Source organism: Entamoeba dispar, genomic scaffold (assembly GCF_000209125.1).
Source record: "Entamoeba dispar SAW760 scf_1105229457871 genomic scaffold, whole genome shotgun sequence".
Classification (NCBI taxonomy): domain Eukaryota; phylum Evosea; order Mastigamoebida; family Endamoebidae; genus Entamoeba; species Entamoeba dispar.
Genome location: NW_001852909.1, coordinates 22,657 through 35,057, shown reverse-complemented (window position 1 = coordinate 35,057; position 12,401 = coordinate 22,657). Strand labels below are relative to the sequence as shown.

The 12,401-nt window shown below is 25.2% G+C and overlaps 4 protein-coding genes across 4 annotated transcripts, besides 19 other annotated features; 3 read left to right on the top strand and 1 right to left on the bottom strand.

Moving 5' to 3' along the window:
* Nucleotides 1-87: 87 nt before the first annotated feature.
* Nucleotides 88-108: a sequence feature (AT_rich).
* A 149-nt stretch (nt 109-257) lies between these two features.
* Nucleotides 258-300: a sequence feature (AT_rich).
* A 154-nt stretch (nt 301-454) lies between these two features.
* Nucleotides 455-527: a sequence feature (AT_rich).
* Nucleotides 528-921: 394 nt separating this feature from the next.
* Nucleotides 922-951: a sequence feature (AT_rich).
* A 128-nt stretch (nt 952-1,079) lies between these two features.
* Nucleotides 1,080-1,107: a sequence feature (AT_rich).
* Nucleotides 1,108-1,468: 361 nt separating this feature from the next.
* Nucleotides 1,469-1,547: a sequence feature (AT_rich).
* Nucleotides 1,548-1,822: 275 nt separating this feature from the next.
* Nucleotides 1,823-1,864: a sequence feature (AT_rich).
* Nucleotides 1,865-1,869: 5 nt separating this feature from the next.
* Nucleotides 1,870-1,971: a microsatellite.
* Nucleotides 1,972-2,073: 102 nt separating this feature from the next.
* EDI_112110 (beta-amylase precursor, putative) lies at nt 2,074-3,387 on the top strand (the record flags this gene model as incomplete). Its single annotated transcript, XM_001733918.1, has 1 exon — nt 2,074-3,387. One exon carries the CDS (start codon nt 2,074-2,076, stop codon nt 3,385-3,387), a length of 1,314 nt encoding a protein of 437 aa, XP_001733970.1.
* Nucleotides 3,384-3,404: a sequence feature (AT_rich).
* Nucleotides 3,405-3,952: 548 nt separating this feature from the next.
* Nucleotides 3,953-4,005: a sequence feature (AT_rich).
* A 532-nt stretch (nt 4,006-4,537) lies between these two features.
* Nucleotides 4,538-4,724: a microsatellite.
* Nucleotides 4,649-4,798: a microsatellite.
* Nucleotides 4,799-4,983: 185 nt separating this feature from the next.
* Nucleotides 4,984-5,047: a sequence feature (AT_rich).
* A 10-nt stretch (nt 5,048-5,057) lies between these two features.
* Nucleotides 5,058-6,787, bottom strand: EDI_112100 (T-cell activation Rho GTPase activating protein, putative; the record flags this gene model as incomplete). The annotated part of the gene is made up of 2 exons (XM_001733917.1): nt 5,058-6,529; nt 6,586-6,787. 2 exons carry the CDS (start codon nt 6,785-6,787, stop codon nt 5,058-5,060), a joined length of 1,674 nt encoding a protein of 557 aa, XP_001733969.1.
* Nucleotides 6,054-6,074: a sequence feature (AT_rich).
* A 91-nt stretch (nt 6,788-6,878) lies between the features above and the next one.
* Nucleotides 6,879-6,935: a microsatellite.
* On the top strand, nt 6,935-9,421 carry EDI_112090 (uncharacterized protein; the record flags this gene model as incomplete). The annotated part of the gene is made up of 1 exon (XM_001733916.1): nt 6,935-9,421. One exon carries the CDS (start codon nt 6,935-6,937, stop codon nt 9,419-9,421), a length of 2,487 nt encoding a protein of 828 aa, XP_001733968.1.
* Nucleotides 9,422-9,462: 41 nt separating this feature from the next.
* Nucleotides 9,463-9,574: a repeat region.
* A 53-nt stretch (nt 9,575-9,627) lies between these two features.
* Nucleotides 9,628-9,706: a microsatellite.
* Nucleotides 9,707-9,731: 25 nt separating this feature from the next.
* EDI_112080 (uncharacterized protein) lies at nt 9,732-11,768 on the top strand (the record flags this gene model as incomplete). The annotated part of the gene is made up of 1 exon (XM_001733915.1): nt 9,732-11,768. One exon carries the CDS (start codon nt 9,732-9,734, stop codon nt 11,766-11,768), a length of 2,037 nt encoding a protein of 678 aa, XP_001733967.1.
* A 97-nt stretch (nt 11,769-11,865) lies between these two features.
* Nucleotides 11,866-11,890: a sequence feature (AT_rich).
* Nucleotides 11,891-12,344: 454 nt separating this feature from the next.
* Nucleotides 12,345-12,365: a sequence feature (AT_rich).
* The last annotated feature ends 36 nt before the right edge of the window (nt 12,366-12,401 follow it).

Genomic DNA, 12,401 nt, shown 5'->3' with positions numbered 1-12,401 from the left:
ACAAGAATAAAAATTTTCAATAACCTAATAAAAATAAGAAGTTTTTCAAAAAAAAAAAACATTAAGATTAACAATATGAAAATTCTGTTTAAAATTATTAAAATAAAAGAACAAGTGCCAAAATATTAAAGGTTGTTCGAAGTTACAATCAATAAGTCTTGTATTTACAAAATAATAATTTTCATTTGTACATAAAAAAATTTCAAACTCATAAAGGAAAGAATAATATTTTTAACTCACAACTATAAAAAACCGTGTTATTATACAAATTTTATATTATTTGTTTTATTAGTTATTTATCTCATTTCGTTGTTATATTTCTTATTCTATATATTTTTCAAAATAAACCATTGTTTTTTCATTAACTTATAATAAAACTATTGGTTTATAGCACAAATTATAATTCTCATTTGTCTTATTAATCATTTTAATTCTCTTTTTGTAATTATTACTCATTTAAATATATTATATTTTATTTTATATTAAAAGTATTGTTTAAGTATGATTATAAATTGAAATTAATATATGTACCAATATTGAAAAGAAAACGGTTGATTTAATTTTCCAAAAAAAATTATGCAAAAACTAGAATAAAGATCTGCCTTGGTTCAGTTACACTACATTATGATGCAATAAACTGGTGACTTGTACTTGTTGTATTAAGCTTCAATCATATAAGGAATATAGAAATATCTTTTATATTCAGATCATTGAAGAGTTCTTGTAATTGATTACCATTCTTTTGATAAGTTATGGTTGAATATATTCTGGACACCAATCAGCTGAGTCAGGATAGACATAAACAAAACATTGGTTTCTAGTATCTGATGCATCTGATAATGGTTAATTTTTATGTAAAATAATCAATGTTAGTCATTTATTTTTTTTTTCCCCCCCCCCCCCCTTCAATATTTTCTACTCTTTAAAAAAAAAATACATAAAATAAATATTCTGTACTGTAAGAATTCAAAGAATTGAAGTTCGTTTCCTTGTTTCAATGGTCTTAATAAAATATTTAATTCAAATCGCTCATTACTGAATCTAACTAGTAATTTATCATCAAATTCTATATCTATACCATATATAATAGTTTATTTATTATTATAACTATTGTAAACTGTTTTCTTGTTTTATAATTGTAATCAGAAGCAAAAATAACTCTCAAATTGTTTTATATTCTCTCTAATATAATTCTCTTAATTTGTATTGAAAACAACACTCTCACCATATTGTTGAATTTAATAACTGTTTACTTCATTTATGAAAATGATTAAATTTTGTATGTGAATATCCATTCCATAAGGATATTTTTCTGATAATTATGTTCTTCCACAGAAGTATCAACAATAGATAAGCTATTAATAAAAAAACAATGTAGTCATTGATAATAATATGTGACAAAAGTTTAAGGACAAACATAAACCTTTTATAAGAACATCTTTTGTTTTGAATCTAACATGTATCAAGGTTAATATATTCTAATTTTTTTAAAATAAGATATTTTTGATATTGTTTTATTAAAAACATTAATTATTGTTATAAAAAATGCTTTATTTTTGAAAAATATCTGATAAAATGTTGGAGTATAACATATATTTAGATACTGTATTTTTTATTTTTAAATCAGCTGTGACGTAAGTGTCTAAATATAGAAATAGAACAATAATTAATGATTGATTGTATGCTATTTAGAATTAGTTTCTTACCACCATAACATTTGAATAGAAATGCATTTTGTTTTGTTCAGTTGTGTTTGCTGTTTCAGAGACATTGATTCTTTTCGTTTCAACCTTTTCATTAACTCAGAAAAAGAAAAGAAATGAAAAAATAAGAAATATTGTTATTTAAAACAATATATATTTTTGTATTAAATAACAAAATAAGAAAAGTAAGAAGAAAATTCAAAAGAAAGAAAAAAGAAAATTCAAAAGAAAGAAAAAAGAAAATTCAAAAGTAAAAAGAATAAATAAATAAGTTTTTTCATCAAAATGAAAAGTCGTTTGAAAAGTAATATTAAATATTTTTCATGAAAATTAATGATTTAAACCATACAAAACTGAAATTAATCAAATAATGATATTCTTCTTAAGTGTTATTACTTTGACATTGGCTACTGAAGTCAATTTGATGATGCCACTTGATACTGTCAATTCTAATGGAGTTAATAATAAAGGACAACTTCAAAATGATTTAAATAAAATTAAATCAGGAGGAGTTGCTGGTGTCATGGCAGATGTTTGGTGGGGACTTGTAGAAACATCACCAAGAAATTACAATTGGAATGGATATAAAGAATTAGTTCAAATGGTTAAAAATGCAGGATTAAAATTCCAAGCAGTTATGTCATTCCATAAATGTGGAGGAAATGTAGGAGATTCAGTAACAATTGAAATTCCACAATGGGTAAGAAATGCAGGAGCAGCAAATGATGCATTCTTTAAAGATAATGAAAATAATGTTAATAATGAATATATTTCATTTGCATATGATGATTCATCTATTTTTGAAGGAAGAACACCAATTGAAATTTATAAAGACTTCATGACTTCATTTAAACAAAACTTCCAAAGTTATATTGATGATGGAACAATTAATGAAATTCAAGTAGGTATGGGACCATGTGGAGAAACAAGGTATCCATCATATCCACTTTCAAGATGGAGTTATTGTGGAGTAGGAGAATTCCAATGTAATGATGGTAAATCAAAAGAATTACTTAAAAAAGCAGCAACAGCTAAAGGACATTCAGAATGGGGAAATGGATCACCATCAAATGCAGGAAATTATAATTCTAAACCACCATCATCAACAGGATTCTTTGGAAATGGATTTGATAATTATCAAAGTGAATATGGAAGATTCTTCCAAGAATGGTATTTTGACCTGTTATTAAGTCACACAGATAAAGTTCTTTCAGCAGCAAGAAATGTATTTGGAAATACACTTGCACTTGCAGGTAAAATATCAGGAGTTCATTGGTGGTATAATGATCAATCACATGCAGCAGAAATGACAGCTGGATATTATAACTCAAATGGAAATGATGCATACAAAACACTTTCTAATACATTCAAAAATAATAATGTTAGATTTGATTTTACATGTCTTGAAATGAGTGGAACTGATGGAAGTTGTGGATCATCACCAGCTAATTTAGTTGATCAAGCATTTAATGCAGCAGGAACAGTTGGAATTGGAAAATGTGGAGAAAATGCACTTGAATTATGTGGATATGGAGGATGTAACACTAATGGATTTAATCAAATCATCAATAAATGTAAACAACATGGATTAACAGCATTCACATATTTGAGAATGACAAGAGGACTTCTTGATGATGGAAATGCATGGGGACAATTCACTAATTTTGTTAGTAGAATGAGATAATAAAATTAATTTAATAACATGTTTACATCATTTCATATTTAACTTTCGTTAATTACAATAAATAATTTAAATGAAATACAGGATGAAAATTAAAATAATTTAATGCGTTGAAATGCACTGAAACAATGAATTAATACATTGACTGTGATTAATGAAACAATAAATGTTCTATTTGATTTATAAAACAACAAATGTTGTATATTATATCTATTTTGTTCTTTATTACTTATTCATTCCATTAATCCAAACAGTTTATTTATATTTCTCTTTGATTTGGAAATAAATGTATTATGTTCAAATGATATAAACAAAAACATTTCTTATTGAACTAATCATCTTAGAATTACAACATATTCATTTATAACAGAGAACATTTTCACATTAACATTAAGAAGAACCAGAATTATCAATGAACATTTATTTTCATAAATAACTTAATCATTCATCATCTTCAATCAAAAACATATTTATCTTAATGATAAATTCATTATTTGATTTATTTGAAATTGAATATTTAAACAACTATCTATCTATTCTTTTTATAATGAGTTTGTTTATATTAGTCATTAAAAATATACATAAACAATAATTGTATATTTAAAAATATTCTTTATTATAGAGTAACTAGAATATCAATTTCATTATATTCATTAAATGATGACATAACACTCTATTACCTAATAATTACATCAACTATTCTTTGGATTCATAACCAATATTTATTGTGACCTCTCTTTTTGCTTCTCTTGATAGATTAACTAACATAATATCATAATTTATTTTTAGAGACTAACTAATCTTATACAACTTCATTTTGATTATAAGTTTTATAATTGTTTAAAAGCATAATCACAGAGATTGTTCATTTAATGAATTTATAACAAAGTAAATAAATCAATTTAATTTTTGAATGAATAAAATTACTCTTTCAAATTAATTTAGTTATTTAGATAATAGTTTGTTCTATTTGTTTTATTCATTATGGTGTGTGACTAACTTTAATGAGTTATTTTGTTTTATCTATGTGTCATCATACTCTTTATTTTGTGACACTAAAGTCACTTGATTTGATAGAATTTAATGGTAATAAATTTATTATTAAGTGGGATGAAAATTGAATTTATTTATGAAATAATAAAAACATCTGAATAAATGAAATAAAAAAAATAACATTCCTGAAACACCAAATTAAACAAAAAAAAGCCAAGAACAATAAAAATAAAAGAAATAACTTCAGTTAGAATAAATCAAAGAAATTATAAATAATAACATAAGTAATAACAACATTAATGAGAAGATAAAAAGAATCCCAAAAATGAAAGAATAATAAGATATAACCTTAATAAAACAATGAAAGAAATAGGAACATAACAGTAGAAAAAGTGTAATGACCAGAATATTAATGAAATAAAGTGAAAAAGGGATAGATAGATTAATAGAACAATTAAATGATCAAGTAAATAATATTACATTAAATAGAATGAAGAAACAGCAGATATAATTAAAGATATAAATGACACTTATACCCTTATATGAGTTAATACAAAAGTTATTCTCACTTTTTTTTAATAATTCATGAATTTGACAATAATATGCAAATAATTACTAAAAATATAAATATTCAAATGATTTTAAAATATTATAAAATGAATTTTTAAAACAGAAGGTTTTTAATTTATATCCAAGTTAGATGAATTGGGATAAATTGATTGTTTTTGTTTTAAATTCCCTCTTCTTGGGGGAACAGGTGGTGGATTAGAGATATCATAATTAACGGTAGAACTATTCTCTACATCTTTTTCCTGAATAATATCATTCTCTTTCAGTAACTCTTTTTTGTCTTGTTGAGTTAAATTCAAATTAACAGCAAAACACCTCTTTTTTAATAAAGAGGTTCCTTTCTCTTTATTTTGTCTTGTTTCTTTTAACATTGGAGATCCCATACGAATATCATCTAATAATGGCTTAGGAATTAAAGGAGGGTTTGTTTCTTCTCTAGATTTTGCTATGTCAGACTCTTCTTGTGTTCCTTTCTTTATTTGTTCTATTCCTTTATAAATTTCTTCTTCTTCATTCATTCCTTCAGCAAGACAAGTAACAAGTCTTTGAGACATTCTCCTTGATCTACGAGTAACATTAACATCAACATCATTTGGATAAATATGAGGATAATCAATTAAAATAAAAGTAATAATTTCAATACACCCAACAATTTCTCCTCCAGTTTTTAAATCTAGTGTTCTTGGAGTTGCATCTTCACTAACTGTCATTAAAGTAGGTGCTAAACAAACAGCTAAATTTTTATTAGTCATTGCATTTATATCAGACATTGAATCAATTTTACTGCATAATTTTAAAATACTTCTTAACAATGTCACATTTTCTGGTGGCATCATCTTTAATCCTTCCAGTACAATTTTTCTTTTTTCTGCTGAAGTTGTTCTTGTTTTTGCTCTTCCTTTTTGCCATTCTTTTAATAAATACATTGAAACATCATATGGAAATACTTTTTCTTTCATTTCTCTTAAAAATTTTTTAAATACATTAGCAACAACATCAGGTGGAAGATCTTCAAAATCAGTAACACCCATTCGATGATAAATTTCTTCAACATCTCGAATAGAAGCATTAGTAGTTTCTCTAAAAATTCCATGAGTAGTGCATCCTTTATTATATAAATAAATTAAGATATTCTCTATCATACGAGGTAATTGGTAATAAGGTCTTCCTTCAGACTCTAATATTTCTTTTAGTTTAGTACCACAATACAAAACATTTGGCTTTGGTTCTACATTTTTTATAACATAATTTTGTTTTGCTTTTTGTGCTTGTTCAGTAATCATTGTCAATGTATCATTACAACTAAAAAATAAATCACCTGTGGTAAATAATGTTTGAAATCCATGAAAAATATTTGAAAATAATAATGGAGTTTCCCATTTAATTCGTTCATTTAAGTTATAGTATGTAGAAGTTAATGTTTCAGAATTTTTTGATGAATAAAATAATTTTTTCATATTTTTAAGCTCATTAATTATTTCATCAGCTTTGTTATTCGAACAAACCATCTCTTGTTTTAGAATATCAAACCCACTTCCAATAAAAGAAATTGCTTCTAAAATGTGTTCTGAATGACAATTTTCTATGAATATAAGTATTTTTCATTATAAACAATGGATATAAAAAATAATGACAAACTATTAAATCCTGTGATTTGATGAATTTGGCTTTCCTCTAAAAAAGAGCAATGAGCTTTAACGAGTTCACAAACATCAGACAATTTTTGGTTTAAATTGAATAAGAACATTTTTTGTTTTTCCCAGAAAGAAAGAATTTTTGGAAGTTCTTGTTTTTTTGTTTCAACTGATTTAATAACCTTTTCGTGTGATCTCTTTTTCATCCACAAATGTTATTTTTAAGATTATTTACCTTTTTCTTTGTATCAGAGTTGTATAAAATCAAAAGGGATAAACATTTGTAGTTAGAACTTCAAAAAAAAAACTTAAAAAAGGAGAAAAAAAAAAGAACTTAAAAAGGAGAGAAGAAAATGACTGAAGAAGCAATTGTTCAATTGATAAATAAAGGAAATCCAGAAATAACAAAAAAGTTAAATACATTATTTTCATTAGAATTTAGTTCTAATGTATTAATAGGAGATTTTCATACATGTAACAGTACAAATGCTGAACAAATAGCTAAACAATTAGCAACACTAACACATTTTATGTTTGACCCAGTCTCATTACCAGCGATAGATTATTTTTTAAGAGTTGGAAATATTGAAAATTTAATTCAATGTGAAATAGTTGTTATTGAACCAAATACATTACAATTACATTTTAAAACACCAGATTTATTAGAAAAAATTCGTTGCTTATATTCATTAGCAATTTTTATTAAGAAATTGGATTATGTTCCTGTTAAATTTAGTGCCCCAACATTATTTACTCCAAGAATGAATCATTTAGGATATATTACAATTACAAGTGGGTCAGAAAATATTACTAGAGAAAATTCATATCAGTATGTCGGTCCATGTGGAAAACGTGCATTGTTAATTGCTAAAAATCGTGTTACAGCATTAACAGACTTTGTTAGTTGCGAAAGTAGTAAAGAACTAATACAAAAATACAATTCAACAATTAAAATTATGCCATTAGAATTAAGAGCACTAATATCAGGATTACCATTTTGTGTAGTTTCTACAGATGCTGTACATACATTTGTAAATGACCTTTGTACAGATGATAAATTATGCAAGGTATTGATTCAATTCCTTTCACCTATTAAAATAGTTAATGTTTCATTTAAAACAAATCAAATTGCTAAAATGCGTTTCTTATGTAAGAAAGGAGCATTATTTTTTGCTACATTAAAACGATCATTTTTCCTTCAAGAATTATCAATAACAATAAATCAAGATGAATATATTGTTAATATAATTGGAATGGAAAATGAAGCTAAAAAAGTTTCATCATTGATTGAATATAATTTAAATAGATTAGAAACACATGACTTTGATTGTTCTATTCCATTAACTACTTTTGATCAAATACGTTCATATGACAAAATTGCAGAAATTATTGCAATTCCTCAACGATTTCAAAATGGAATTGTTAAAAAATTTACTCTAGTAGGACAGAAAGGAGAAGAATTTAATTTATATGCAAAAGAATTAATGAGATGTCAACCTTCTAATGACTGGAAAAAAGACTGTTTTTATACTGTTTTAAGTATTTCTGTTGCACGTTGTATTAAAGCATTTGAAGTAGAAGGACTTGATCAAATTACTTATTCATTTAATAAAGCTAAAATTATTTATCCTAGAATTGATCCATTTTCTTGTTTTACTTATTATAACCCAACACTTCATTTAAAACTAAGAACCAGTATTGTCCCAACAAGTTATTGTAAAGAAGATACTCCACAAGTTCTTTTTATTACATCAACATCAAGTGGAATAGAAGATGTAGATGTAACAGAATTAATAGAAAGAAATATATTAAACCCATTTTCAAATATAACATTTGATTCAAATACATGGTTTAGAATATCACAAAATCTTTATCAACATATGTATTTCAATTATAAATTTAGTTATGACCAATTCCTTGAATTATTAAAAGGAATAGATCATGCAATTATTTCACCTACTCTTAATATTACTATTCATGCTATTATTTTAATAAAATCTAGGGAATTAATTAAAAATATTGAAGTTTCTTTATCAAAACAATTAGTTGAGATAGTTATTAAACATCCAGAATATATTATGCACTCTTCAATGAAAAATTGGAGTTTTATACCTGTTACTCTAGCTGATTATCCTTATTTACCATATTCTTCAAAGAGAGTTGATGTAGCTACAATGATGCATTCTCCAGCAAAAGTTTATAGAACATTACCAAAAGTAAATTGTGGTGTAATATTAGATAAAAATTTCAAAGGAATTACTACAGGATCTTTCATTCCAGAAACGGAAAGTATCTTTAAATTTGATTTTTCTAGTTTATTTGGTAGTTATCCACCTGCTTTAAAATTACATGCTCAAAATATGTTAAGATTATACATGGAACCTGACTTAGTTAGTGGTAAAGGAAAATTATGTAAAGATATTGAATATGAATTATATCAATTCTGCGAAAAGATGATGGCATTATTTAATAGTATTATTTATTCTATTCCTCCTGAACTTACTAACGAATTTGATATTGCTCGTCTTCAGATGAAAGAACAAGGAACTTTAAGGCATGTTTTTTGGGATTGTTATGATACTCAACTAATAGACCTTTTAGAAAAAGTTGGATTTAGTGTTTTGATTCACTTAAATTCAATTGAGGTTCATTTCCCTGATCGGATGAGACAAATTAAAGGTTATTTATTCACCCCTGAAAAAAGAATTTCTGATTCTCAAAAATGGGTTGAAGCTGATATTCTTGTAGATGAAACTGATATGTTTGCAAATCCATATGTATTCTTTGCTGTTAAGACTCCTCTTCATATAATCAAGTATACCATTCATTCTAGCAATTGATTATTTTTCTTTCTTCTTTTTTGTTGTACTTTTTATATGTAATATACTGTAAATAACCTCTATGATAAAAGTAGAACATATTGAATTCACTGAAATAATCATTTCTCATTATGAAGAAAATTCTATCTTTGAAATATCTGTTAATTATATTTTAATTTGTTATATATAACGAAAATACTTTATATCATCAAAATTAATTAATTGACAAAAAATAAATAAAAATTATAATTTATAATAAAAAATAATAAAAATTTAGAAAAAAAACTAAAACTGAAACAAAAAGAATTTTCAAGAACTTTAAAATGAAATAATGGTAAGATTACTTATATTTACCATTGTTATAACTTTACTTGCTTGTTGTCAAGGGGCTGTAATTGTAGATTTTGGCCATGAACATATTTCAGTTGCTTGGTATTCTAACAATAGAGTAGATATTCTTAATGACAGTCATGGGAATAGAAACGTTTATTCTAAAATTGCTTATCGTTGTAAACACCAAGACTTAATTTACGGACAACAAGCACAGTCAATAATTGGCAATCAACTGATAAATACTATTTCACCACTTTATAATGAAATGGAACAAATAGAAAATTGCACTATCCAACAAGACTTTACTTCGTTGTTGGCACTACAAATAGATAATTTGTTTTATAAATTGGATAATGAAAATAATACGCGTATTTCTCTTACTGATTTACTTAGCTTAGACTCTAGACATTCATCTTATTTTATTATTCCATCTACATTTACTCCATATGACATTGAACGTATTCGACTTATTCTTCCAGAAGTTCAATTTATTACAAAACACAAGTTACATGCTGGAATGATTTTAGATGCTGTCTTAAAGAAAGTAATTGATATAAAAGATGAATATGTTATGATTGATTGTGGTGCTCATGAAACTGCTATTACTAAAGTTAAAATGATTAATGGAACACAATTTTCTATTGTTTCTAGTAATGTCATTCCTCTTTCCATTCATCAATTAAACAAAAAGTTAGCTGGTTTAGTTGGTTCAGTACGAGGTGTTTCAGAGAATCATAATTTCATGAACCAAATTAATGAACTTAGAGTTAAGTTATCTTCAAATCAAGAGATTACTATGTTTATTGAAGAACTTGAAAAAAATGTTACAATAACCAGAGACCAATTTAATAGTGTTATTGTTGATGAACTAAAACCATTAGAAAATGTTTTAAATAATATTAAAAGTGAATTAAATGAAAATGCTACAATTTTTGTTATTGGAGGGTTAAGTTATACACCTAGAGTTAAAGAACTCATTGAACAAACAGTTGGAAATTATTCTATTCGTTTAAGTGGAGACCAATATCTTATGGAAAGTGCTAAAACTTTAATAACATTAGACAATATGTTAGACAGTCCAATGAATATTATTGATATTATTCCATATCCAATTAATATAAAAATTAATGAACAAGAAATCCCATTTATAAATAATGAACACCAAGTGACATTGGATCAAGTATATAATATTCCTTTAAGTAAAACAAATAAATTAGAGTTTGTTGCTGATATCGATGGAACAAAAAGAAGTGTTAGAATATATTCTATTGAAAAAATGGAAAAAGATACTAATGCCACAATTTACTTTAGTTCCATTGAAAAAGGATTTGTCAGTTCTATTCAAATAGAAAATTCTACTATTCAACTAATTCCAATATTTAATAGTAGTGCTATTAAAGAAGAAATTAAAGAACAACGTGAAAAAGAACAAACTAAAAGAGAAAGTGAAGCTGCTATCATTGCAAAAAGACAAGAGTATGAAATGTTATTAAATGATTTTAAACGATATATAACAAGTGGTATTGATATCGAAAACCTTGAAAGTATATTTGTTGATGTAGAAAGAAGAATAGTATGGCTTGAAGATCAACTTGATTTGAATTTAGAAGATATTGAAAAGGAATACAATGAATTTAAAACTAAATACGAGAAAGAGTTAGCCCTTTATTTTGATTTCCAAATGTTTAATTTAAGAATGGAGACTATGGGAACAAAAATATTTAAAGTCATTGAAGAAATGAGACTTTTAAGAATGAACCAAGCCCAAGAATATGCTAAAAAAATTAATGATGCTGTTCAACATACTTCTAATAGAAAAAGTGATCGTGAATCTTTTGAGGCTTCAATAAGTAAACTGTACGATGAAATGACCAATAAAGTTCATAAGAAGAAAAGGTCAATTACTTTAAGAGGATATTGGCAAATCTTTGGATATGTTATGGTTGCTATTTTTGTCATATTAATCCTTTACTTGAGCTTCTTTAAATCAAAGAAGTCAACAGTTACTAAAAGACCTCATATAAAACACCATTAAATTGAACAACTAATTTTTTAAAAAGAGTATTTATTGTTTAACAACTTGTTTATCAAAGATAAAGGTTAAAAGAGTTTCGTTTATTAAGAGAAATTAGTAAATAATATATAATTATATTTTATGGAGTATAAATTACCTAAGTTTTGTCAAATTCAGAACCTAGAAATATAATGTTTTGCCAGTCTATTAAAAATGAATGTAATTATTTAAACTTGCTCAAGAATTAAACATGTGTTATAAATAAACACCTCACAAATCTATAAAAGGCATAAGATTAAGTTTATTTATTTGAAACGTTCTTAGTTCTGGAATTGGAATTGAAGTTACACTTTCCAAGTATAGCCGACCTTTAGACAATGACAAGATAACTCTAAGAAAACTAACACTCAAGAAAAATAAAATGTCTAGTATTAAAATAGGAGAAATTAAAACAACAAATACTATTACTAATCAAACAAATTTAGTAATACAAATTACTCTTTATTAGAAAAACTTGTCATTGACTATTTTAATACATATTATTTAATGAACAAAGTATTTATTGAATTGTTTTATTAAGTAGAATAACAGTTGATGATAAATTATTTATTTTAATAAGTATAGATAATGCCATTACCAAATATTTATATAAAA